The following is a 23,682-nucleotide window of genomic DNA, read 5'->3' as shown; positions in this document are numbered from 1 at the left end:
AAAAAAGTTACACCCTCCCCCAAAAGTTTAAGCCCCCACCCCTGGATCTCTGCGCTTCTCTATGCAATGTTTCTCTCTGCAATGCAGAAGATCATGGCTAGTGAGAGGGGCCTGCAGGGTTCTGTACATTGCTTTCAATAAAAACACTCTGCCTCAGTACTCCTCTCAAGAGCCGTGAGCCCCTTGTCAAGCCTTAGTATAGCTCTTGAGATGATAAGTGTTAAGTTTTAGAGCCATTTGGTTCCAGCACCGCCTACAGGTATATGTACTGACACTGGCAGGAACCAGAGTGCTGCCCTCACATCATATCAGGTGCAGTACAGTGGTGAAGGAGGCGAGCAGCGCATTGGTGACAAAGGGGTACAGGGGGTGCAGCATGACCATTGGTAAGGGAGGGGTACAAAGGAGTGCAGAGTGAGCATTGGTGAAGGAGGTCTACAAGGGGAACAGAGTGAGCACTGGCGAAGGTAGGGTACAACGGGAGCAGTGTAATCACTGGTGAATAAGGGGTGCAAGGGGATCAGTGTGAGCAATGGTGAAGGAGGGGTACAGGGAAGTGCAGAGTAAGCATTGGTGAAGGAGGGGAACAAGGGGAACAGAGTGAGCATTGGTGAAATAGTGGTACAGTGGGGTTCAGAATGAGAAATGGTGAAAGAGGGGTACAGGGAGGTGCAGAATGAGCATTGGTGAAGGAGAGGTACAGGGGGTGCAGAAGGGAGCATTGATGTGGGTACAACAGGAGCAGAGTGGGCATTTGTGAAGGAGGGGTGCAGAGAGGAGCATTGATGTGGGCACAAGAAGAGTAGCATGAGCATTGGTAAAGGGGGCATATGGGAGAGGTTCAGAGTGAGCATTGGTGAAGGAGTGGTACAGGGGTTGCAGAGGGGAGCATTGACAAAGGTGGGGTACAGGGGGGTGTATAAAGGTAAGCATTGGTGAAAGTGGTGTACAGGGGGAGCAAAGGTACGCACTGGTGAAAGGGGGGGTGGGGGGGTTCAGGGATGCAGAGGTGAGCATTGGTGAAAAAGAGATACAGGGGAGGGTGCAGAGGTACTGTAAGTATTGGTGAAAGGGGGTTCGGGGATGCAGAGGTGAGCATTGGTGAGAAGAGTACACTGTGCTGTACATTCCCTATTTCATTCAAAATTAACAGCCAGTGTTTTTAGCATCAATTATAACTAATACCACCACTAAATAGTGCAAAATATATGTATGCATGGCCCCCAATCTGGTCAGTACATATCTATATACAAACTGCCCAAGCCTTGACAAAGATAAAGCGTGACAGTCCTGCAGAGAACATCTAGTAGGGTTTATTTATATGCCTTGACCATAGGGATCCAGAAAACAGGACAGGAAAATACCGTAAGTGCCCTCCATGACACCTTTTTCGTCTACAACATACCCGCCATTCAGAGAAGACAGAATATTTATCGATTCCTCCATCCCAGCTATTGAATCCGAAGTATGTATTATTACAGATGGCGCAGCCCGGATCTGTCTCCCATTTCCAATAGGCAAGTCCAAAGTTCTTATTATTTGTGCACTTTTGTATTTGCCTCTCAAAATGAAGTAACCAAAGGCGATGCCAGGATAGAAAAGCTGTACTGCCATGAGCATAGTTGGTTATATAAATTTCCTGGCCTCTAGAAACGAAAGGTACCGTAGCATAGTAATGAGAAAAAGCAGCCACATCATAGCAGGAGGCATTCATGAATCCCATGGACTTCTTGCGGAAACGGTCGCTGGTTCTCAGAATGACACAATCTGGGTCAATTTTGGTTTTGCTGTAATGAAGTGCCGAGAGATATGCTTGTCGTTCAGTGTCATTCAAGTCCTGTATGTTCTTTCTGTAGACCGGGTACGGTATATTGCACCTATCCCCAGTCCAGCCGAAAATGCATTCACCGCAGTTGTGACCCATGAAGTTTGGTTTGCATTGGCAAGTCCAGTTAAAAAAGAAAGAAGAAAATAAATAGCGTTCATCAGTTACCATATCCGGTGGAGGCTCACTTCTGCTGGTTTTCACCATTAGGCAGTCCCCCCTGAAATTGCCGGATCCGCAACGCGTGCCATTGAAAAACGGGCAACAAGGTACTGGAAAATCTTTAACCCCTTGAACACATTCTCTCGGGAATGGACACATGCAGTCTACAGCTGCCACACATAGCAGGAGTAAGGCGGTGATGAACATTGGCTTCTCCATGGTGTTCGAGTGAAATTCCTGCAAGGAGAAGAAATAAAAGAAAAAGATTGTCTATGGTTACAGGAGGGTTATGGCGAGGGTTCGGGCTCAGTAATACGGTGATTATTGCTTCTGCCTGGGTTGGGATTATGTTGGGATTATGGCTATAGCTATAGCCATAGGCTTGGGTTATATTGGGGTTATAAAAAGTGTTAAGGCTAGAGTGTTATTAGGAGCTTTATTAGTATTATGGTTTGTGTTAAGGTTAGAGCTTTATTAGGATTATGGTTAGTGTTGGGGTTTTATTAGGATTATAGTTAGTGTTAGGGTATGGAGCTTTATAAGTATTATGGTTAGTGTTAGAAATTTCTTAGGATTATGGTTAGTGTTGGAGTTTTATTAGGCTTAGTATTAGAGTTAGGGTTTACTAGGATTATGGTTAGTGTTGGGGTTTTATTAGGATCATGGTTAGTGTTGGGGTTTTATTAGGCTTATGGTTAGTGTTAGGGCTAGAGCTTTATGAGTATTATGGTTAGTGTTGGAGTTTTTTTAGGATAAGTGTTATGCTGCATACACACAGTCAGAATTTCCAACAACAAATGTTCGATGTGAGCTTGTTGTTGGAAATTCCGACCGTGTGTAGGCTCCATCGGACATTTGCTGTCGGAATTTCCGACAACAAATGTTTGAGAGCATGTTCTCAAATTTTCTGACAACAAAACTTGTTGTCGGAAATTCCGAGCGTGTGTACCCAATTCCGACGCACAAAATTCCACGCATGCTCGGAATCAAGCAGAAGGCTATTGAGCTTCATTTTTCTTGGCTCGTCGTACGTCTTGTACGTCACCGCGTTCTTGACGTTCAGAATTTCTGACAGCATTTGTGTGACCATGCGTATGCAAGACAAGTTTGAGCCAACATCCGTCGGAAAAAAATCCACGGTTTTGTTGTCTGATCGTGTGTACGCAGCATTATGCCCCGTACACACGGTCGGATTATCCGATGGACAATGTCCGATCAGAGCGTGTTGTCGGAAATTCCGACCATGTGTGGGCGCCATCGGACATTTTCCATCGGATTTTCCGACACACAAAGTTGGAGAGCAGGAGATAAAATTTTCCGACAACAATATCCGATCGCGTCAATTCCGACCGTGTGTGGCCTGTTCCGACGCACAAATGCCACGCATGCTCAGAAGAAATTCCGACACGGGACAGCTCGTTCTGGTAAACTTAGCGTTCGTAATGGATACAGCACTTTCGTCACGCTGCAATGTTAAAAATGGTTTAATACAGCGCACTCTCTTCTTCTTTATAATGTGACAAGAATTAAGTAGTTTTGCTGCTCATATTCACACACACTTCTCACAAACTTTTTTATTTGTGTTTTTTTAGTGGGATTCCCTCAATATATTGTTATTAGTTGTCACATCTGACAGTTTTATTTTTTTTTTTTTTTTGTTTTTGGATTTTCAGCCTTTTTTTTTCTTTAATGTTTGGATTTTTTCAAAGGCTGATCTTTGTTCAATGTTATTTTTATTTTTACTCCAGAATATTTTTGTGTGTGTTTTGTGTGTCAAGTTACCCCAACACCATTGATATCTTTTATTATTTAATCTCAAGGAGATTGTTTGGTGTTGGTGTCCCTTGTTCATTTCACTTTGTATATTTGAAATGTACCTGAATCCTCACAAACAAACTGTCATTTTTGAAGTAAAACACATAGGAGAGTATAATTCAAAACAAAAATCCTTTATTAAGGGATCAGAACCAAACAAAGAGGAAGGCAACACTGGATCAACAGGAGAAATTAGCGAAGCCTGGGACCCCCACGGCAGACATCAATTCTTCAACATCAAAATTGGTGGCCTGAGGAGTCCATATGTAAGGGAGGGCAGTCTGGTCCAGAAGTCCCAGAGATCCGGATAGCAGCAGATGACATCTGTGTCCCCAGGCTGTGGTACCACAAGAGGCTGCATCTTTTGGCCAACCAGACTGGACCCAGGGCAATCACTGTCTGGTCTTCCTTCCACGCTTCCTTCCGGGCTGTGGCTGTGCAGTTGGAGATGTGGCAGGAGGAGGAGTAGGACCTGGAGGAGGAGGACTGGGAGGACCTGGAGGAGGACTGGGAGGACCTGGAGGAGAGGGAGGAGGAGGAGGAGGACCTGCAGGAGGAGTTTGTGTTAAATTTGGGGTTTTATTAGGATTATGGTTAAGGTTAGATTTTTTTTAGTTTTTTTATTTTTTAGAATTATGGTTAGAATTAGAGTTAAAGTGGAGGGCCACCCTGAAAAAAAAAAAATTAAACTTACCTAAACCCTTGTTGCTAGGCAGTCTTCCTAATCTGCCTCTTCCTCTTCCGCGGTGTGTTCTGCTCCTCGGTGAGCAGCCCCGTTGTCTTCTGGGAACTGTGTGTGTTCCCAGAACACCACGGGGCCATTCACAGAACGGAGCGCCACGCCGCTCGCGCATGCGCAGTAGGAAACTGGCAGTGAAGCCGCAAGGCTCCACTGCCTGTTTCCCTTACTTAGGATGGCGGTGCCGGGACCCGAGAGCCGAGGGACAGGTCGGCCTCGGGCGGCCGCCATCGCGGGCACCCAGGACAGGTAAGTACTTATTTAAAGTCAGCAGCTACAGTGTTAGTAGCTGCTGACTTTAATTTTTTTTTTTTTTGGACGGAATCCCGCTTTAAGGATCTATAAGGGTTATGGTTAAAGTGGGGGTTGCAACGATACCACAAGTACAAGTACCGATACTTTTTTCAAGTACTCACCGATACCGATTACCGATACTTTTTTTGACAGTGGTACTACTATGCAGCACTGATGGGCACTAATAGTTGGCACTGATGGGCACTGATAGCTGGCACTGATGGGCACTGACTGATGAGGCGTTTTTTATTTGTTTACAATTTAATTTTTTACAATTAATTTTTTTATAATTTTTTACATTTTATATATTTTTTGTTATTATTTTTTTTACAATACTTTCTTTTTCTTTTCTTTTCTTGTTTTTTATTTATTTATTTTTCTCTCTTTTTTTTTTTTTATTTATCAGCCCCATTGGGGGGGGGTGTTACTTTGGTGAGATGACAGGGGTGTAAACAGACCCCTGACATCTCCCCTTTGAAACAGGGAAAGGGACTGAGGACACAGATTCCCCAGAATCTGTACTGTGGGGAGTGGATGCTCTGTAATGACGGGTAACAAAAATGGTGAAAAGTTTGGGGGAAAAAACATATCAGGAGAGACTTCAAGAAATTAATATGTACAGTCTGGTGGAAAGAAGGGAAGGGTAGACATGATTGAAACCTTTAAATACATTAAGGGGGAGAATAAGGTTCAGGAGGGCAGTTTTTTTCAAGAACACAGGGACATGACCTCAAACTGAAGGAATGAAAGTTAAAAACTAATCTTAGAAAGTATTATTTTACTGAAAGGGTAGTTGATGCTTGGAATAGACTTCCAGCAGAGGTAGTGAGACAGTCAACAGTAAATGGCTTCAAACATGCTTGGGACAAACTTAGATCTATACACAGATAAGAAAGTTAACAAAAAAATACAAAAACATTTATAAATAAACTAAACAGAACAAAAAAAAAAAAACAAGCCAGGCAGACTCGATGGACCATTTGGTCTTTTTTCTGATATCACTTTTCTATGTTTCCTTTTGCATGTAATGGGGAAGTGGGGGGAGAGCTCTGTACTGGGGAGGGGATGGGGGTGGGCTCTGTACAGTGGAAAGGCTCTGTACTGGGGGGGGGGTGTGAAGAGAGCTCTGTACTGAGATAGGTGGGGGTGCTCTGTACTGTGAGGAGGACTCTGCACAGGGGATGGGGCAGAACCTTGTATTAGGGAAAAAAGGGGTGGGTTGGAAGGAGCTCTATTCTGGAGAGAAGAGGGGGGAGGGGATGAGCACTGTACAGGGGGGGACTGGGGGAAGGCTCTGTAGTGGTGAGGTTGGAGAATGTAATTCTTGGTTATTCACTGACTACTTCTGAGTCCTGTGTGATATGCACTGCTGAGTCTTGTGCCCTATGTGATATAAACTCCTGCGTCTCCTGCACACCGTGTGATATACCCTCCTGAGCCCTGCACCTTGTTTGATATAAACTCCTGGGTCCTGTGTGATATACCCTCCTGAACCCTGCACCCTATGTGATACGCACTCCTGAGTCCTGTGCCCTGTGTGATATACCCTCCTGAACCTTGCACTCTATGTGATGCGCACTCCTGAGTCCTGTGCCCTGTGTGATATACCCTCCTGAACCTTGCACTCTATGTGATGCGCACTCCTGAGTCCTGTGCCCTGTGTGATATGCCCTCCTGAGCCCTGCACCTTGCTTTATATAAATTCCTTAGTCCCGCACCCTGTGTGATATGCCCTCCTGAGCCCTGCACTTGGCTTTATATAAATTCCTGAGCCCTGCACCCTGTTTGATATAAGCTCCTGAGTCCTGTGTGATATACCCTCCTGAGTCCTGTGTGATATACCCTCCTGAGTCCTGTGCCCTGTGTGATATACACTCCTGTGCCCTGTGCGATATATTCTCCTGAGTCCTGCACCTTGTTTGATATAAACTCCTGATTCCCCTACCCTATGTAATATTCCCTCCTGACCCCTGTACCCTGTTTGATATAAGCTCCTGAGTCCTGTGTGATATACCCTCCTGAACCCTGCACCCTATGTGATATGCACTCCTGAGTCCTGTGCCCTGTGTGATATACACTCCTGAGTCATGTACCCTATGTGATATACGTATAACTATGGTTATATTTTATATAACGACTAGTGTTGGGGATATGGTTATATTTGGATTACGACTAGTGATGGGACTATAGTTATATTTGGATTACGACTAGTGATGGGACTATGAGTATATTTAGATTATGGCTAGCGATGGGACTGTGGTAGGGTTACCACCTTTTCTTCAGGTCAAACCCGAACCCTTCGCCGTTGCGCAGCAATTATTTTTCATAGTATGCATAGATAAACAATGCATAGATATTGCTATTAAATAACATTTATAATCATATGAAGTTAATCACGAGAGCCCCCCTTTACATAAGAGTCCACAGAGTTCCCCTTTTACATCTGAATCTGCAGAGCTCTCCTTTTACATCTGAACTTGATTTTTTTTTCACTGAAAGGGGGGACTCTGCAGACTCTGATGTAAGGGAGGACTCTAACATAAGGGATGCTCTGGTGTACGAAGAGGACTCTGATGTAAAGGGGAGCACTGTGGCCTCTGATGTAAAGGGGAGCTCTGATGTAATGAGTGCTCTGAGAACCCTGATTTACCTTAGCGTACTAACTTAGAGGCAGGAGAGAGAAGGGGGGAGGGGGGAGACTTAGTCCGGTCAGAATAATGTGTCTGGGTCTCAGACAATCTGAAACCCGGACGCATGATTCCAAACCCGAACTGTCCAGGTGAATCCGGGTGAATCCTAGTGAATCCTAGACTATGGTTATATTTTGATTACGACTAGTGATGGGAATATGGTTATGTATAGATTATGGCTAGTGATGGGACTGTGGTTATATTTGGATCACAACTAGTGATGGGACTATGGTTATATTTATATGTAGCACCTATAGTAGTGTGCTAGAGAGAGTAGGTAAATTTAGGCAGGCCTGGCTGGTTGCTAGGCCTGTTTGTTTTCATTCTGGGCTGGGAGTGGCTTAGTGTAGCAGCTGGTGACTCTTTCAGCTGGTGACTCACAGGCAGCATCACCAAGACCTTCCTCTTCTTTCGAGAAGATTCTGGAAAGAGAGGAGGAGCGAAGAGGTGGAGCTGTCTGGGGTATTCTAAGGAGCCTAGACCAATCCCCAACCTGGATTGGCAGGGGGCAGGCCTCCTTAAATACCCAGCCTAGCTGGGGAGGAATTGTCGGGCGGAAGAGCTGTAGTGAGAGAGTGTGGAGGCTGTTGGGGCCTTTGAGGGAGCTCTGGGGGGCTTTGACCTTGGGCCTGGTGAGTGAGGCACAGTCTGGAGGACTGGGGAGGCACGCCTCAGAGGACTGGGAGATTGCAGTCTGAGATGGGTGCAGAACCAGAGGAGTGGAATTTGGTGAATGGGGCAGTGGAGAGAGGCAGCTGCAGCCACAGGGTGCCGGCTCTTGATTGGATAGATTGATATCAGCGCAGCCATAGGCTCCCGCTGCTGTCAATCAAATCCAATGACGCGGGCGCCGGGGGCGGGACCGAGTCCGGCATTCGTGTCTATGGACGCCAAATGCTGGACTCAGGAGCGCACAGTGGAGTTAAGTATGATATGTTTGTTGTTAAAAAAAAACAAGCCTTTACAATCACTTTAAACTGGCCATACATAGCTTGAATTTTGGAAAATCCCTGCCAAGTTTGAAAATCAAAGGAGCTGGGTGAAAAACCGTTCACCAACCAATGACTGCATCCTATCAGACACTGTTTAAGTATTCAAGCAGAAGCGGGTGTCACAACTACTTGAATACAATAGCCAGCAGCAGGTGTTTCTCCATCCTTGCTGTTTAACTTGGATGGAGAAGTCTATGCTTGGCTAGCCTCATTTTACTCCCACTGACACCAATGATGGGACTTATTTACTCCCACTGTGACCAGGGATGGGGCTTATTCTATTCTCACTGACACCAATGAGGGGATTTATTTACTCACACTGACACCAATGATGGGAACTACAGTATCTCACAAAAGTGAGTACACCCCCCCACATTTTTGTAAATATTTTATTCTATCTTTTTATGTGACAACACTGAAGAAATTACACTTTGCTACAATGTAAAGTAGTGAGTGTACAGCTTGTATAACAGTGTAAATTTGCTGTCCCCTCAAAATAACTCAACACACAGCCATTAATGTCTAAACCTCTGACAACAAAAGTCAGTACACCCCTAAGTGAAAATGTCCAAATTGTGCCCAAAGTGTCAATATTTTGTGTGGCCACCATTATTTTCCAGCACTGCCTTAACCCTCTTGGGCATGGAATTCACCAGAGCTTCACAAGTTTCCACTGGAGTCCTCTTCCACTCCTCCATGACGACATCACGGAGCTGGTGGATGTTAGAGACCTTGCGCTCCTCCACCTTCTGTTTGAGGATGCCCCACAGATGTTCAATAGGGTTTAGGTCTGGAGACATGCTTGGCCAGTCCATCACCTTTACCCTCAGCTTTTTTAGCAAGGCAGTGGTCATCTTGGAGGTGTGTTTGGGGTTGTTATCATGTTGGAATACTGCCCTGTGGCCCAGTCTCTGAAGGGAGGGGATCATGCTCTGCTTCAGTATGTCACAGTACATGTTGGCATTCATGGTTCCCTCAATGAACTGTAGCTTCCCAGTGCCGGCAGCACTCATGCGGCCCCAGACCATGACACCACCATGCTTGACTGTAGGCAAGACACACTTGTCTTTGTACTCCTCACCTGGTTGCCACCACACATGCTTGACACCATCTGAACCAAATAAGTTTATCTTGGTCTCATCAGACCACAGAACATGGTTCTAGTAATCCATGTCCTTAGTCTGCTTGTCTTCAACAAACTGTTTGTGGACTTTCTTGTGCATCATCTTTAGAAGGGGCTTCTTTCTGGGATGACACCCATGCAGACCAATTTGATGCAGTGTGTGGCATATGGTCTGAGCACTGACAGGCTGACCCCCCCCCTACAACCTCTGCAGCAATGCTGGCAGCACTCATACGTCTATTTCCCAAAGACAACCTTTGGATATGACGCTGAGCATGTGCACTCAACTTCTTTGGTGGACCATGGTGAGGCCTGTTCTGAGTGGAACCTGTCCTGGTAAACCCCTGTATGGTCTTGGCCACCATGCTGCAACTCAGTTTCAGGGTCTTGGCAATTTTCTTATAGCCTAGGCCATCTTTATGTAGAGCAACAATTCTTTTTTTCAAATCCTCAGAGAGTTCTTTGCCATGAGGTGCCATGTTGAACTTCCAGTGACCGGTATGACAGAGTGAGAGCGATAACACCAAATTTAACACACCTGCTCCCCATTCACACCTGAGACCTTGTAACACTAACGAGTCACATGATAATGGGAAGGGAAAATGGCTAATTGGGCACAATTTGGATATTTTCACTTAGGGGTGTACTGACTTTTGTTGCCAGCGGTTTAGACATTAATGGCTGTGTGTTGAGTTATTTTGAGGGGACAGCAAATTTACACTGTTATACAAGCTGTACACACACTACTTTACATTGTAGCAAAGTGTCATTTCTTCAGTGTTGTCACATGAAAAGATAGAAGAAAATATTTACAAAAATGTGAGGGGTGTACTCACTTTTGTGAGGTACTGTATTTACTCCCACTGACACCAACAATAGGACTTATTAATTTCCACAGACACCCATGATGAGATTTATTCTATTCCCGCAGTAAAACAGTAAAGAATAAGGCAAAAGGTACGACACTACAAACAATACACTGTAAAGCCACATCCACTTTTTTTTGGCCACATACACTTCTCTAATGTGTAAAGCAGTCTGCACTTCTCTTCTATGTCCTTTCTAGGTGTCCCTCATAATTATTTTAATATATATGCAACTATGAGTATGTTCAATTGCAGTCAATGTTCACTTTGCAAACTGTTTTTAGCCAAACATGCCCAAGGGAGATTAACCGCTTCAGCCCCGGAAGATTTTACCCCCTTCCAGACCATAGCACTTTTTGCGATTCGGCACTGCGTCGCTTTAACTGACAATTGCGCGGTTGTGCGACGTTGTACAAAAACGAAATTTGCGTCCTTTTTTTCCCCACAAATAGAGGTTTTTTTTTTCTGTGGTATTTGATCACCTCTGCGGTTTTTATTTTTGGCGCTATAAGCAAAAAAAAAGCGTCAATTCTGAAAAAAACACATTATTTTTTACTTTTTGCTATAATAAACATCCCCCAAAAATATATAAAAAAAATATTTTTTTCCTCAGTTTAGGCCGATATGTATTCTACATATTTTTGGTAAAAAAAAATTGCAATAAAGCGTATATTAATTGGTTTGCGCAAAAGTTATAGTGTCTACAAAATAGGGGATAGATTTATGGCATTTTTATTATTACATTTTTTTTTAATTAGTAATGGCGGCGATCTGCGATTTTTATCGTGACTGCGACATTATGGCGGACACATCGGACACTTTTGACACTATTTTGGGACCACTGTCATTTATACAGCGATCAGTGCTATAAAAATGCATTGATTACTGTGTAAATGACACTGGCAGGGAAGGAGTTAACCACTAGGGGGCGATGAAGGGGTTACGTGTGTCCTAGGGAGTGATTCTAACTGTGGAGGAGATGGGCTACACCTCACATGACAGCGATCACTGCTTCCGATGACAGAGAGCAGTGATCTCTGTCATGACACAAGGCAGATCGGGGAAATACCTTGCTTACATAGGCACTTCCCCGTCCTGAGGCTCGGTGGCACGATCGCCGGGAGACGGGCAGACATCAAGTCCAGGCATGGTCACGCTGTATGTGGCGGGCGCGCGCGTGCCTGATAGCCCCGGATCTTAAAGAGGTCATACAGGTACGCCCATTTGCCCACCGCTGCCATTGTGCTGACGTACATCGGCGTGCTGCGGTCGGCAAGTGGTTAAGAAAAAAAAAAAAAACACATGCACATGATTGGATGTTTGGCTGAAAAAGGTCCTTACAATATTTATTAAGCTAAGGGAACAATATATATATAATAATTATATATATATATATAATGTAACTTTGGATCACTGTGCATTTAAAGAGGAACTGCAGTCTGCTCACATAATATGTAATAAAAACATCTTTGCCATTCTGAAGCTTCTCTCCAATCACTTTTCATATTATTTTATACATATCGTGATTCTGTACTTGCCAAATATGCTGCAGAAATCTCCCTCCGCTGAGTCTGGCCGAATCCATTTTAACTGTGGGCAGCTGAAGCTGCTGCCTGTACACTTCCTGGATTCACCCAGAGGCACACCTCCAGCTCTGCAGCCCCGCAGCTCTCATTGGCCCTCTTATGACTCACCACCCCTCCTTCCTGTTAAACTCTCATGAGAGTGAGAGAGAGAGAGCTGTGTATGATGTCATAAGCCTAGGCTAATGACCAGACAAGAAACATGAAGTGGGATGTATGAGGGATTTACTGGCATAGAAAAATGTTTTACTATCCAAAGTTAAAACAACAACAAGAGCAGAAGATTTAATAGATGGAAAGTTGTAAAAAATGACTGAAGGTCCACTTTAACCACTTCAATACCAGGCACTTAGACACCTTCCCGCCCAGACCAATTTTCAGCTTTCAGCGCTGTCGCAATTTGACTGACAATTGCGCGGTCATGCTACACTGTACCCAAACTAAATTTTTATCATTTTGTTCCCACAAATAGAGCTTTCTTTTGGTGGTATTTGATCACCTCTGCGTTTTTTATTTTTTGCGCAACAAATAAAAAAAGACCGAAAATTTTGAAAAAAAAACAAGTTTTTCTTTGTTTCTGTTAAAACTTTTTTGTAAATAAGTACGTTTTCTTCTTCAATGACGGGCACTGATACGGCGGCACTGATGGGCACCGATGGGCACCGATGAGGTGGCACCAATGAGGTGGCACTGATGAGGTGGCACTGACGGGCACTGATGATGGGCACTGATAGGCGGCACTGATGGGCACTGATAGGCGGCACTGATGGGCACTGATAGGTGGCACTGGTATGCGGCACTGATGGGCACTCATAGGTGGCACAAATGGGCACTTATAGGTGGCACTGATGGGCACTCATAGGTGGCATTGATGGGCACTCATAGGTGGCATTGATGGGCACTCATAGGTGGCACTGATAGTTGGCACAGATGGGCATGGATGGGCACTGATAGATGGGCACTGATGGCACGGATGGGCACTGACAGGTGGCATGAATGGACACTGATGGGCGGCACTGATGGCACTGCTTGTTTGCAGTGATGCCCCTAAGGGTGGCATTGCTGGGCATCACTGCAACATAATGGTGCCAATCAGTGCCCATTTGTGGGCACTGATTGGCACAGATTTGGCACACTGGGCACATGTGGATGGCCATGGGGTACATACCTGGCCATCCACATGTTGCCCCTTCCCTGGTGGTCCTAGTGGCGATCCCTGGTGGTCCAGTGTGGTGATCTGAGGGGGGGCTGCGCTGATAAACAATCAGCGCAGACCCCCCCTGCCAGGAGAGCCGCCGATCGGCTCTCCTCTAATCGCGTCTGTCAGACGCGAGTGAGGAGGAGCTGATCAACGGCTCTTCCTATTGACAGCGTGATCAGCCGTGATTGGACACGGCTGATCACGTGGTAAAGAGCCTCCGCCGGAGGCTTTTTACCAAGATCAGTGTAGCGGTGTGTCAGACTGACACACCGCTCCACCAATCGCCGCGATGCGCGCCCCCGGGGGCGCGCTGCGGCATGTTATCCTGCTGGACGTCATATGACGTCCAGTCAGGATAACAGAACCACTTCCCGGACGTCAATCCGCTATAGGGCGGGCGGGAAGTGGTTAAAGATAACACTGATACAGAACCCCCTTTCTTCCTTTAATTTGTGAGTAGATTTATTGGGGTTGGTTTACTAAAGGCAAAAAGACTGTGTACTCTGCAAGTGAAGTTACTCCAGAGCTTAGTAAATGAGCAGCAGCTCTGCTGACTTCCATCATCCAATCATGGGCAAGCAAAAATGCCATTTTTTAACCACTTGCTTACTGGGCTCTTACACTCCCCTCCTGTCCAGACCAATTTTCAGCTTTCAGCACTGTCACACTTTGAATGACAATTGCGCGGTCATACAACACTGTACACAAATGACATTTTTATCATTTTTTCCCACAAATAGAGCTTTCTTTTGGTGGTATTTGAGCACCTCTGCGGTTTTTATTTTTTGTTAAAAAAAAATGTAAAAAGACAGAATTTAAATGTATTTATTTTTTATAAAAATTTTAAAACAGGTAATTTTTCTCCTTCATTGGTGTACGCTGCTGAGGCGGCACTGATGGGTAGCGATAGGTGGCAGTGATGGGCACTGGTGGGTGGCAATAATGGGCACTGATCGGTTACACTGATAGGCAGCACTGCTAGGTGGCGCACTGATTGGCACCACTGGTGGGCATTGATAGGTGGCACTTGTGGGCATTGATAGGTGGCACTAGTGGGCACTGTGGGCACTGTCAGGTGGCAATGGCAGGTGGCACAGATGAGGCATAATTGCCTCTTCCTCTTCGGGACCGATGTCCCTTGCAGATGAGCCCGGTGATCAGCTTTTTTTTCTCCTCATGCTGTCAGCGTGAGGAGAAAAAAAACGATTACCGAGCTTTTGTTTACATCATGTGATCAGCTGTCATTGGCTGACAGCTGATCACATGGTAAGGGGCCGGGACCGGCCCCTTACTCGGATCGGTGATCACCCGAGTCTCAGTGATTCTGTGATCACAGCGCACTCCGCAGGGAGCGTGCACAGGGGAGGGGAGGTCATATGACGGCCTCCCGGGAATTCAGGTCCACGCTGTGGCCGTCATTCGGCTATAGCGTGGACGTCCAGTGGTTAAATGTTCCTTGCACGTGATTGGGTACTCTTTGCAAAGTGAAGCTTTACCTCATTTACTAAGCTCTGGAGCAACTGCTCTTGCAGAGGGCAACTGCACTTTGTAAAGTGCACAGTCTATTTGCCTTAAGTAAATCAACCCCCATTGTCTGCAAAGCCTGTGGTCATCCTGGCTTGTGCCTTATAGAGTAATTGTGCATTGGGAATGCAAACAATTGTGTAGTAATATTACTATTTTTTTAAATTGCTGGCAGGGGTGGAAGGGCTTAGAATTTGCAGCAAGCCCTTAAATCATAAACTCTAAAAAGATCAGTTGATGCTGAAAAAAACTGGTGGGCTTCTGAGTAAATGTAATTCCCTGCACTCTTGCATCTCTCTGGGAATTTCTAACCACAGCTAACAGTGTACAGTGACCCCTTTACATTAGGGTCTCCATCAAAATCACCCCTTACTTCAAGGATCCCACCAGACTGCATCAGGGACCCTGTCAGAGTCCTCTCTTACATTAGGGTCCCCATAAGAATCTCCCCTTACATAGGAGTCCCCTCTCACTTCAGGATCCCCATTAGATTACCTGTTTATATCAAGGTCTCCATCAGAATGCCCCTTACATCGGGGTTCCCATCAGAGTACCCCCTAACATGGGGGTCCCCATCAGCATGCCCCATTACATTAGATTCCCCCTGACATCAGGGACCTCATTAGAGTTGCACCTTACATCAGAGTCCCCATCAGAATCTCCCCTTACAACAAGACTCCCATCAGATTACCTCTCACCTCAAGGTCTCGATCAAAGGCCTTCCTTACATCAGGCGTCCCACCAGAGTTCCACATTACTTTAGGGTCCCCTTATACATCAGTGTTCTCATCGGAGCCCCCTATTACATCAGAATCTGCCCTATATCAGAGTAACCCTTTACTGTGTACATCAGCTGTGGGTCGAATAAGACCTTGTAGTGGGCCACATATAGCCTGTAGACCATAGTCTGAGAGATAGTCTCCATCTTAAGTCCTTCCTAATAATTGCCATAGGTTTTTTTTTTCTATACCTATTGACTGCCAGTAAATCTTTTAAATTGCTGCTTTCCTTGTATTCCAAACCAATACTGTAAAATCTTCTTTCATAAAAAACAAAGCCCTTTTACAACAATGCTACGTGTTTCACCACTCTGTGTGGCTTCGTCAGGGTTAAAATACTCTTGTTAATAGTGCTGGTGCCTTGTGCAGACAACAGCAAAATCCTTTTTTCTACCCTTGGGTCACACAAAATATCTTTATGTTATGTTATAAATCACTTGACATGTGGTGTTTGCATACTATTCTGTATATGCTTATTCTATACTTTGTCTATGGCATAATGTTTATCCTCATGTTATCCATCATAGACACATGTAATAACAAATGGCTACTGCCATATGGGAATTATTGATTCATTTGGCCCTGAAGAAGCAGACGTTGACTGGGAAGCCCGTCAACGTTGTCTTGCACTAGTCCATTAATTGTTGGAATACAATCTAAATGTTAGTGTGCGCCAGTGGCGTTGCTAGGGGGTGGCTTTTGGGGCTATAGCCCCCAATCTGGGGCCCATAGCCCAGAGTCTCTGTAGGGGTCCTCAAGGGGAGGGGAGGCTCTTTGGGGACCCTGATGTAAGTGGGGGGGGCTTTCTGGGGACCCTAATGTAAGGGGGCTCTCTGGGGACCCTGATGCAAGTGGGAGGCTCTCTGGGGACCCTGATGTAAGGGGGGGGCTCTCTGGGGACCCTGATTAAAGGGGGAGGCTCTTTGGGGACCCTGATGCAAGGGGGGAGACTCTCTGGGGATACACATACACACATACACATATATTACTGTATATACATGTATATGCCCACCCAAGCGTATGACTTTCTTTACTACGCTGCTATGGGCTCTAGCCCCAGATCTTTTGTAGACCTAGCAACGCCCCTGTCTGCCTATGTAAACAAGCCAGATTGCTGTTCTGTCAGGAGGGAAGACATGTATCCGTATTCCAACAAAGCAGGGAGGGACATAGAGCCATGTCTTCCCCTAGTACAAGCACCTCCCCCCACAGTAAGAAAACACTGGCTAGGCACACATTAAACCCTTTGATCGCCCCTGATGTTTAACCCCTTTCCCAGCCAGTCTCATTAATACAGTGAATATTTTTAGCACTGATCACTGTATTGGTGTCACTGGTTCCCAAAAAAGTGTCAAAAGTGTCAGTGTCTGATTGTCCACCGTAATATCGCAGTCCCACTATAAGTCATTGATCGCCGCATTGCTAGTAATAAATAAATTAACCACTTAAGGACCGAGCCTCTTTCTGTTTACAAGTTAAAAACAGTTCTTTTTTGCTAGAAAAATACTTAGAACCCCCAAACATTATACATTAACACCCTAGAGAATAAAATGGCGGTCGTTGCAATACTTTCTGTCACACCGTATTTGTGCAGCGGTCTTACAAGCGCACTTTTTTTTGGAAAAAATACACTTTTTTGAATAAAATTGATACCCAGCATGTCACACTTCAAAATTGCACCCGCTCGTGGAATGGTGACAAACTTTTACCCTTAAAAAATCTCCATAGACAACGTTCAAAAAGACCTCAGATCTCATATTTACATTAAAATGCAAAAAAAAAAAATGTCATTGAAATTTTTTTTTTTTAAAATGGCCCTTGACGTTTTGACGTAGCTTCTGCCCTGCATTGTTATGAAGACATGTGGGGGCCATCTTCCCCTCACTCATCTCCATACCTAACAGGAGACAGGACATAAACGGGGGGGCTCCTCTCCCGCCGCCGATAAAAGTGATCCGCAGAGACCACTTCTATCTTGTAGCGGACCGCCCGCTGAAGAAGAGAATACCGGGGTTATGGCAGCTAGCTGCTGCCATAACAACGATATCCTCCTTCAAACAGCTGACGTAAAACTGTGGCGGGCGGTCCGTAAGTGGTTAATAAAAATATTTCATAGTTTGTAGACACTATAACTTTTGCGCAAACCAATCAATATATGCTTATTGGGATTTGTTTAACCAAAAATATGTAGCAGAATACATATTGGCTTAAATTGATGAAGAAATTTGATTGTTTACATTATTTTATTGGATATGTTTTATAGCAGAAAGTAAAAAATTTTTTTTTCAATAATACATTTTATTTTGGTACAGCGTCGCACGACCACACAACTGTCAGTTAAAGTAACGCAGTGCCGTATTGCAAAAAATAAAATTTAAAAAATGGGCTGGTCAGGAAGGGGGGTAAATCTTCCGGAGGTCAAACTTTGTAGTGGATTCCTACCTTTTGTTGCTCTCAAGAAATAGCTTTTTGTTTTACAATGTCCTGTGCAAACTGATTCTGAATGGGAGGGTCTAGTTCATTATAATCACCTAGGTCAGTGATGGCGAACCTTGCCACCCCAGATGTTTTGGAACTACATTTCCTGTGATGCTCATGCACTCTGCAGTGTAGTGGAGCATCATGGGAAATGTAGTCCCAAAACATCTGGAGTGCCAAGGTTCGCCATCACTGGCCTAGGTGCACTCAGTGTTCTAGTGAGAAAAGCTGCAGGGTCTGGATTCCTTTAGAAGTATTTGACCCTTGGGTTGTATCTCACTAAAATTGAAATTTCTATTGCAGGGGTTGCCTAAAAGGACTTATGTATGTTGGCGCAGTTTTCTGGGAAAATCAGTGAGCCAATCACACAAGCAGGAAATTATATATCTTGAGGCCTTCGGTACCTCCAGGTTGATACATTGCTTTGAATTTTACAGAAAATTCAAGCGCTACAGACTGATGAGGAAAGATCGTTTTTAATAATGTTACAGCATGGCTTGTTTAGCAATTGTATATGCTATAATATTAGTTACCCTTTGAAAACTTATGGCTTTTATAATATGATGTGTATGGCTATAGATGCTGAAAATTAAAGCCCCATTCATGTGTATCATATATATATTGTATAATAGCTGGACATGTGCGCCGTCAAATAACTTTGTTTAGTTTCGTTCCGTTTCGTATTAGAATGAATTCGTATTTCGTAATTCGTGTCCGAAAACCAATTTGGATTCATACAAAATACGAATTTTCATTAGCTTCCTTAACTTTTCGTAACAATTTGTTATGATGAATTTATCATTATGAGGGGCTCCCTCCCACCATCCCTGTGCTGTGCTGACTTCCTGGGTCTTTTAACTTCATCATAACGAATAATCGTAATTAACGAACATTCTCGTTTCCGTTGTAACGGAATTTGGATCCGAAATTCGTAAACAAAATTTCGTATTTCGTACAGAATTCGGAAGCTTAGCGATTCGTATTTCGGATCCTCCCGAATGTACGAATTTACCGGAATTCGTACGAATTTTCGATTCGTACGAAACTAATCGCACATGTCTAATAATAGGGAGGTTAGCAGTTAAATTTGTCAAAATGTAATAATATCCACTAGCCTGAAAAAGGAAAACTAACGCAGCCATCACATTTGTAACCTATTCATACTTATCAAAGTGTTCTAATCTATATCATCAATGGTACAATACCTTCCACCCCTGCAGAAGTCTTTTGGAGCCTCGGAGGGTCTGGTCAGGTTGGTCTGAGAGTCCGGTGCTTGAGTGGACAGTTTCTTGCTTCCTGCAAGTGGAGCTTTCGCCATATATATATATATATACACGGTGTGATGGATGCTTCAGCCAGGCGGTTCCAGGAAAGGCACGTAGGCAAATTAAATAATCGGTTTCCAAATGGGAGAAAAAATGAATGTCAATAATATTTAAATTAACCTTGGCTAATCTTTTCAGGATATTTCCCTGTTGACTGCTTTTGCGTGTGTGCATTGGTTTCCAGAATACAGAAGGAGCCAAGAAGTTGTATAAAGCCAATTTGTTTCTGAGAAACATCTAAATCCTACATTAGAGTTCAGACCCAGGGTAAGTAGAATGTCCAGCAATAGCCCCGAGTCACAGCTGGTTCCTGTGTTTCTGAGAAAAAGAGTTGTGGTTAAGAATGAAGAGGTGGTGACCATACTGGTTCAGGAGCTTTACCCCACCATACAGAAACCATGTTAGGAGTAAAAGACGATTATTGAAAATACATGTATGTGCCAGCCATATCATTTCCACCTGCTCCTTGGAGCCAACATTCACAAAATGTGAGGTACACACCAAATATTCGGTGCCAAATTGACATTGGTATCAACCCCAGATTAACCACCTGCCTTTTGAAGGAAGACCCAGGGTAAGTAGAGTGCCCGGCAATTGCTCTGAATCAAAGTTGGTCTCCATGTAGAGACATAGAGATGGCAACCATGTTGGTTCAGCAACTTTATTCAACCCTACAGTAAGCATGTTAGGAGTAACGAGTGACTATAGGAAATACAAATGCGGCAGCCATAATTGTTCAGAAGCAAGGGCGGACTGACAACTCATGGGGCCCCCGGGCCATAGGAGGAGATTATGGGGCCCCCGGGCAATAGGAGATTATGGGGCCCCCAGGCAATAGATTATGGGGCCACACAGTATACACACGCACACATACAGTATACACACACAGGCACACAATATACACACACAGTATACACACACTGAAAAGGTACTGGAGAGGCAGCAATAATCTTGGGATTTTTTAAAAAACACAGATTTTTACATACTGTCCCTGGCTTTACTGAGGCTGGCAACCCTGATGGGGCCCCTTAGTGGCATGGGGCCCTCGGACAGGTCCCCGAGTGCCCGAATGATCAGTCCACCCCTGTTCAGAAGTAAGGCTTGATAAATCTATTTTTTTCAGCTCCCTTGCACCAAAATTCACAAAGGTTGATGCAAGCACCAAATATTCTGTGCCAATTTAACCTTGGTATCAAAGCCAAACTATCCACCTGCCTTTGAAGGAAGACCCAGGGCAAGTAGAGTACCCAGAAATAGCTCTGCATCAAAGTTGGTCTCCATGTAGAGACATAGAGATGACAACCATGTTGGTTCAGCAACTTTATTCAACCCTACAGTAACCATGTTAGGAGTAACGGGTGACTATAGGGAATACAAATGTGGCAGCCATAATAGTTCAGAAGTAGGGATGAGCCGAACACCCCCCGGTTCGGTTCGCACCAGAACCCGCGAACGGACCGAAAGTTCGCACGAACGTTAGAACCCCATTGACGTCTATGGGACTCGAACGTTCGAAATCAAAAGTGCTCATTTTAAAGGCTAATTTGCATGGTATTGTCCTAAAAAGGGTTTGGGGACCCGGGTCCTACCCCAGGGGACATGTATCAATGCAAAAAAAACTTTTAAAAACGGCCGTTTTTTCGGGAGCAGTGATTTTAATGATGCTTAAAGTAAAAAAAAAAAAAGTGAAATATTCCTTTAAATATCGTACCTGGGGGGTGTCTATAGTATGCCTGTAAAGTGACGCGTGTTTCCCATGTTTAGAACAGTCCCTGCACCAAATGTCATTTTTAAAGGAAAAAATCTCATTTAAAACTGCTTGCGGGTTTAATGTCATGTCGGGTCATGGCAATATGGATGAAAATCAGTGAGACAAACGGCATGGGTACCCCCCAGTCCATTACCAGTCCCTTTGGGTCTTGTATGGATATTAAGGGGAACCCCGCACCCAAATTAAAATAAGGAAAGGTGTGGGGCCACCAGGCCCTATATACTCTGAACAGCAGTATACAGGCGGTGCAAACAAGACAGGGACTGTAGGTTTGTTGTTAAGTAGAATCTGTTTGTAATTTTGAACATTTTTAACGTGTTTAGCTCCAGCCAAAAAATCTTTTCTAAGCTTTTTGGAAAACATAGGGAAGGGTTATCACCCCTGTGACATTTGTTTTGCTGTCTTTCCTCCTCTTCAGAAGATTTCACCTCACTTTTTTGTCCCAATGAAAAATGTTTTTTGAAAATTTGGGTTTTTTTGTGGAACAAGGATTGGAAAGCATCAGTGGAAAGGAGAACTTGTTTTCCCATATTAACTCTTACAGGAGAGAATTTCCCTTCCTAGGGGTAGATTTCATCTCACTTCCTGTTGTCTCCTTCCGTTTACAAGTAGGAGTCGTTTGTAAGTTAGATGTTTGAAAGTAGGGTCCTGCCCTATATACTCAGCAGAAATTTGGGCCTTAGGTGTTGCTGTGGCCACAACACTGTAAGCCCTCACAGGGCCCTGCTGTGAAATATTAGATCAAGAATTGTAATTACATGCCCCTGTTGAACAGGAGCTGAAAAATTAGGCCTTAGGCACTGGTGCTGGTGCCACAACACTGCAACCCCTCACAGACACTCTAGTTGGAACGCAGGAACGAGCCCTGCTGCAAATTATTGCTTCAAAAATTGTAATTACACGCCCCTGTTAGACAGGGGCAGAAAAATTGGGCCTTAGGCACTGGTGCTGGTGCCACAACACTGCAACCCCTCACAGACACTCTAGTTGGAACGCAGGAACGAGCCCTGCTGCAAAGTATTGCATCAAAAATTGTAATTACACGCCCCTGTTAGACAGGGGCAGAAAAATTGGGCCCTAGGCACTGGTGCTGGTGCCACAACACTGCAACCCCTCACAGACACTCTAGTTGGAATGCAGGAACGAGCCCTGCTGCAAAGTATTACATCAAAAATTGTAATTACACGCCCCTGTTAAACAGGGGCTGAAAAATTGTGCCTTAGGCACTGGTGGTGGCGCCCAGAACCAAAAATGTTCTTACAAGCTATCAGCGTGATGATTGAGGAGGAAGAGGATAATTACTCAGGGATAGTCACTCAGCATCAGCATAGGCAGTCTTTGAAGGGATCTGAGATTTCAAAAAAAATTATTCGGTTACATCAGCATCAGGTGCTTGGTAGCTGGTGGTGATCCAAGACTCATTCATTTTTATGAAGGTCAGCCGATCGACCGAGTCGGTGGACAGACGCACCCTGTGATCGGTTACCACGCCTCCAGCAGCACTGAATGTGCGTTCCGAAAGAACGCTGGATGCAGGACAGGCCAGTAGCTCAATTGCATACTGTGCAAGCTCTGGCCAGTGATCCATCCTCAAGACCCAGTAACCCAGAGGATTTTCGGTGGGAAAGGTGTCCAAGTCTGATCTTGCCCCTAGGTATTCCTGCACCATGTAAAACAGACGCTGGCGATGGTTGCTGGAACCGATCATACCTTGGGGCTGCGGACCAAAAAATTGTCTGAACGCATCGGTCAGACGGCCACCTTCTCCACCGCTCCTTCTTTGACTGACCGAAGCCTCAGCAACACGTTGTCCAGAAACAGGAGTTTGTAACCTCCCAGTCTCTGGGAACGCGTTGCACAGACCTTTCTGCAAGGCCTCCCGAAGATGTTTCATCCTCTGCTCCCTCTGCGATGGCAAGATAAGGTCCGCAACCTTACCCTTGTAACGTGGATCAAGGAGGGTTGCCAGCCAGTATTGGTCCTTCTCCTTGATACCACGAATACGAGGATCCTTACGCAGGCTTTGCAGGATCAGGGAGGCCATGCAGCGTAGGTTTGCTGAGGCATTCGGTCCGGAGTCCTCTGGGTCACTAAGAACGACATGGTCCGCAGCCACCTCCTCCCAGCCACGTACAAGTCCATGTGTTTCTTGGGACTGATCCCTTAAAGACTGCTGCTGATGCTGAGTGCCAGGCTCCACCTCCATACTGACACAATCTTCCTCCTCCTCCTCTTCCTCCTCCTCCTCTTCCTGTGTGATTGGCGGGCACGCAGGAACACTGTCTGGATAAAGGGGGCCTTGAGAGCTAAGGAAGTCCTCCTCTTCCTGCCTCTGTTCTGCCTCAAGTGCCCTGTCCATTATTCCACGCAGCGTGTGCTCCAACAGGTGGACAAGGGGGACAGTGTCACTGATGCATGCACTGTCACTGCTCACCATCCTCGTGGCCTCCTCGAATGGTGACAGGACAGTGCATGCATCCCTGATCATGGCCCACTGGCGTGGGGAAAAAAAACC

General features: G+C 45.0%; 1 protein-coding gene across 1 annotated transcript in view; it reads right to left on the bottom strand.

Annotated features, from left to right (window-relative positions):
• The window catches only part of LOC141126768 (tyrosinase-like), a 36,944-nt gene extending 17,532 nt beyond the window's left edge, over positions 1–19,412 (bottom strand). The window contains exons 1-2 of the mRNA XM_073612752.1: positions 19,277–19,412; positions 1,406–2,224 (exon numbers count right to left, since the gene is read on the bottom strand). Coding sequence (XP_073468853.1) covers positions 1,406–2,206 — 801 coding nt within the window. The 5' untranslated portion in view covers positions 2,207–2,224; positions 19,277–19,412. The remainder of the gene's footprint in view (positions 1–1,405; positions 2,225–19,276) is intronic.
• Positions 19,413–23,682: the final 4,270 nt, after the last annotated feature.

This window comes from Aquarana catesbeiana, linkage group LG02 (assembly GCF_042186555.1).
Source record: "Aquarana catesbeiana isolate 2022-GZ linkage group LG02, ASM4218655v1, whole genome shotgun sequence".
Lineage (NCBI taxonomy): Eukaryota > Metazoa > Chordata > Amphibia > Anura > Ranidae > Aquarana > Aquarana catesbeiana.
Note: the sequence above shows the minus strand (reverse complement) of the source record. Positions and strands in the feature narration are given on the sequence as shown.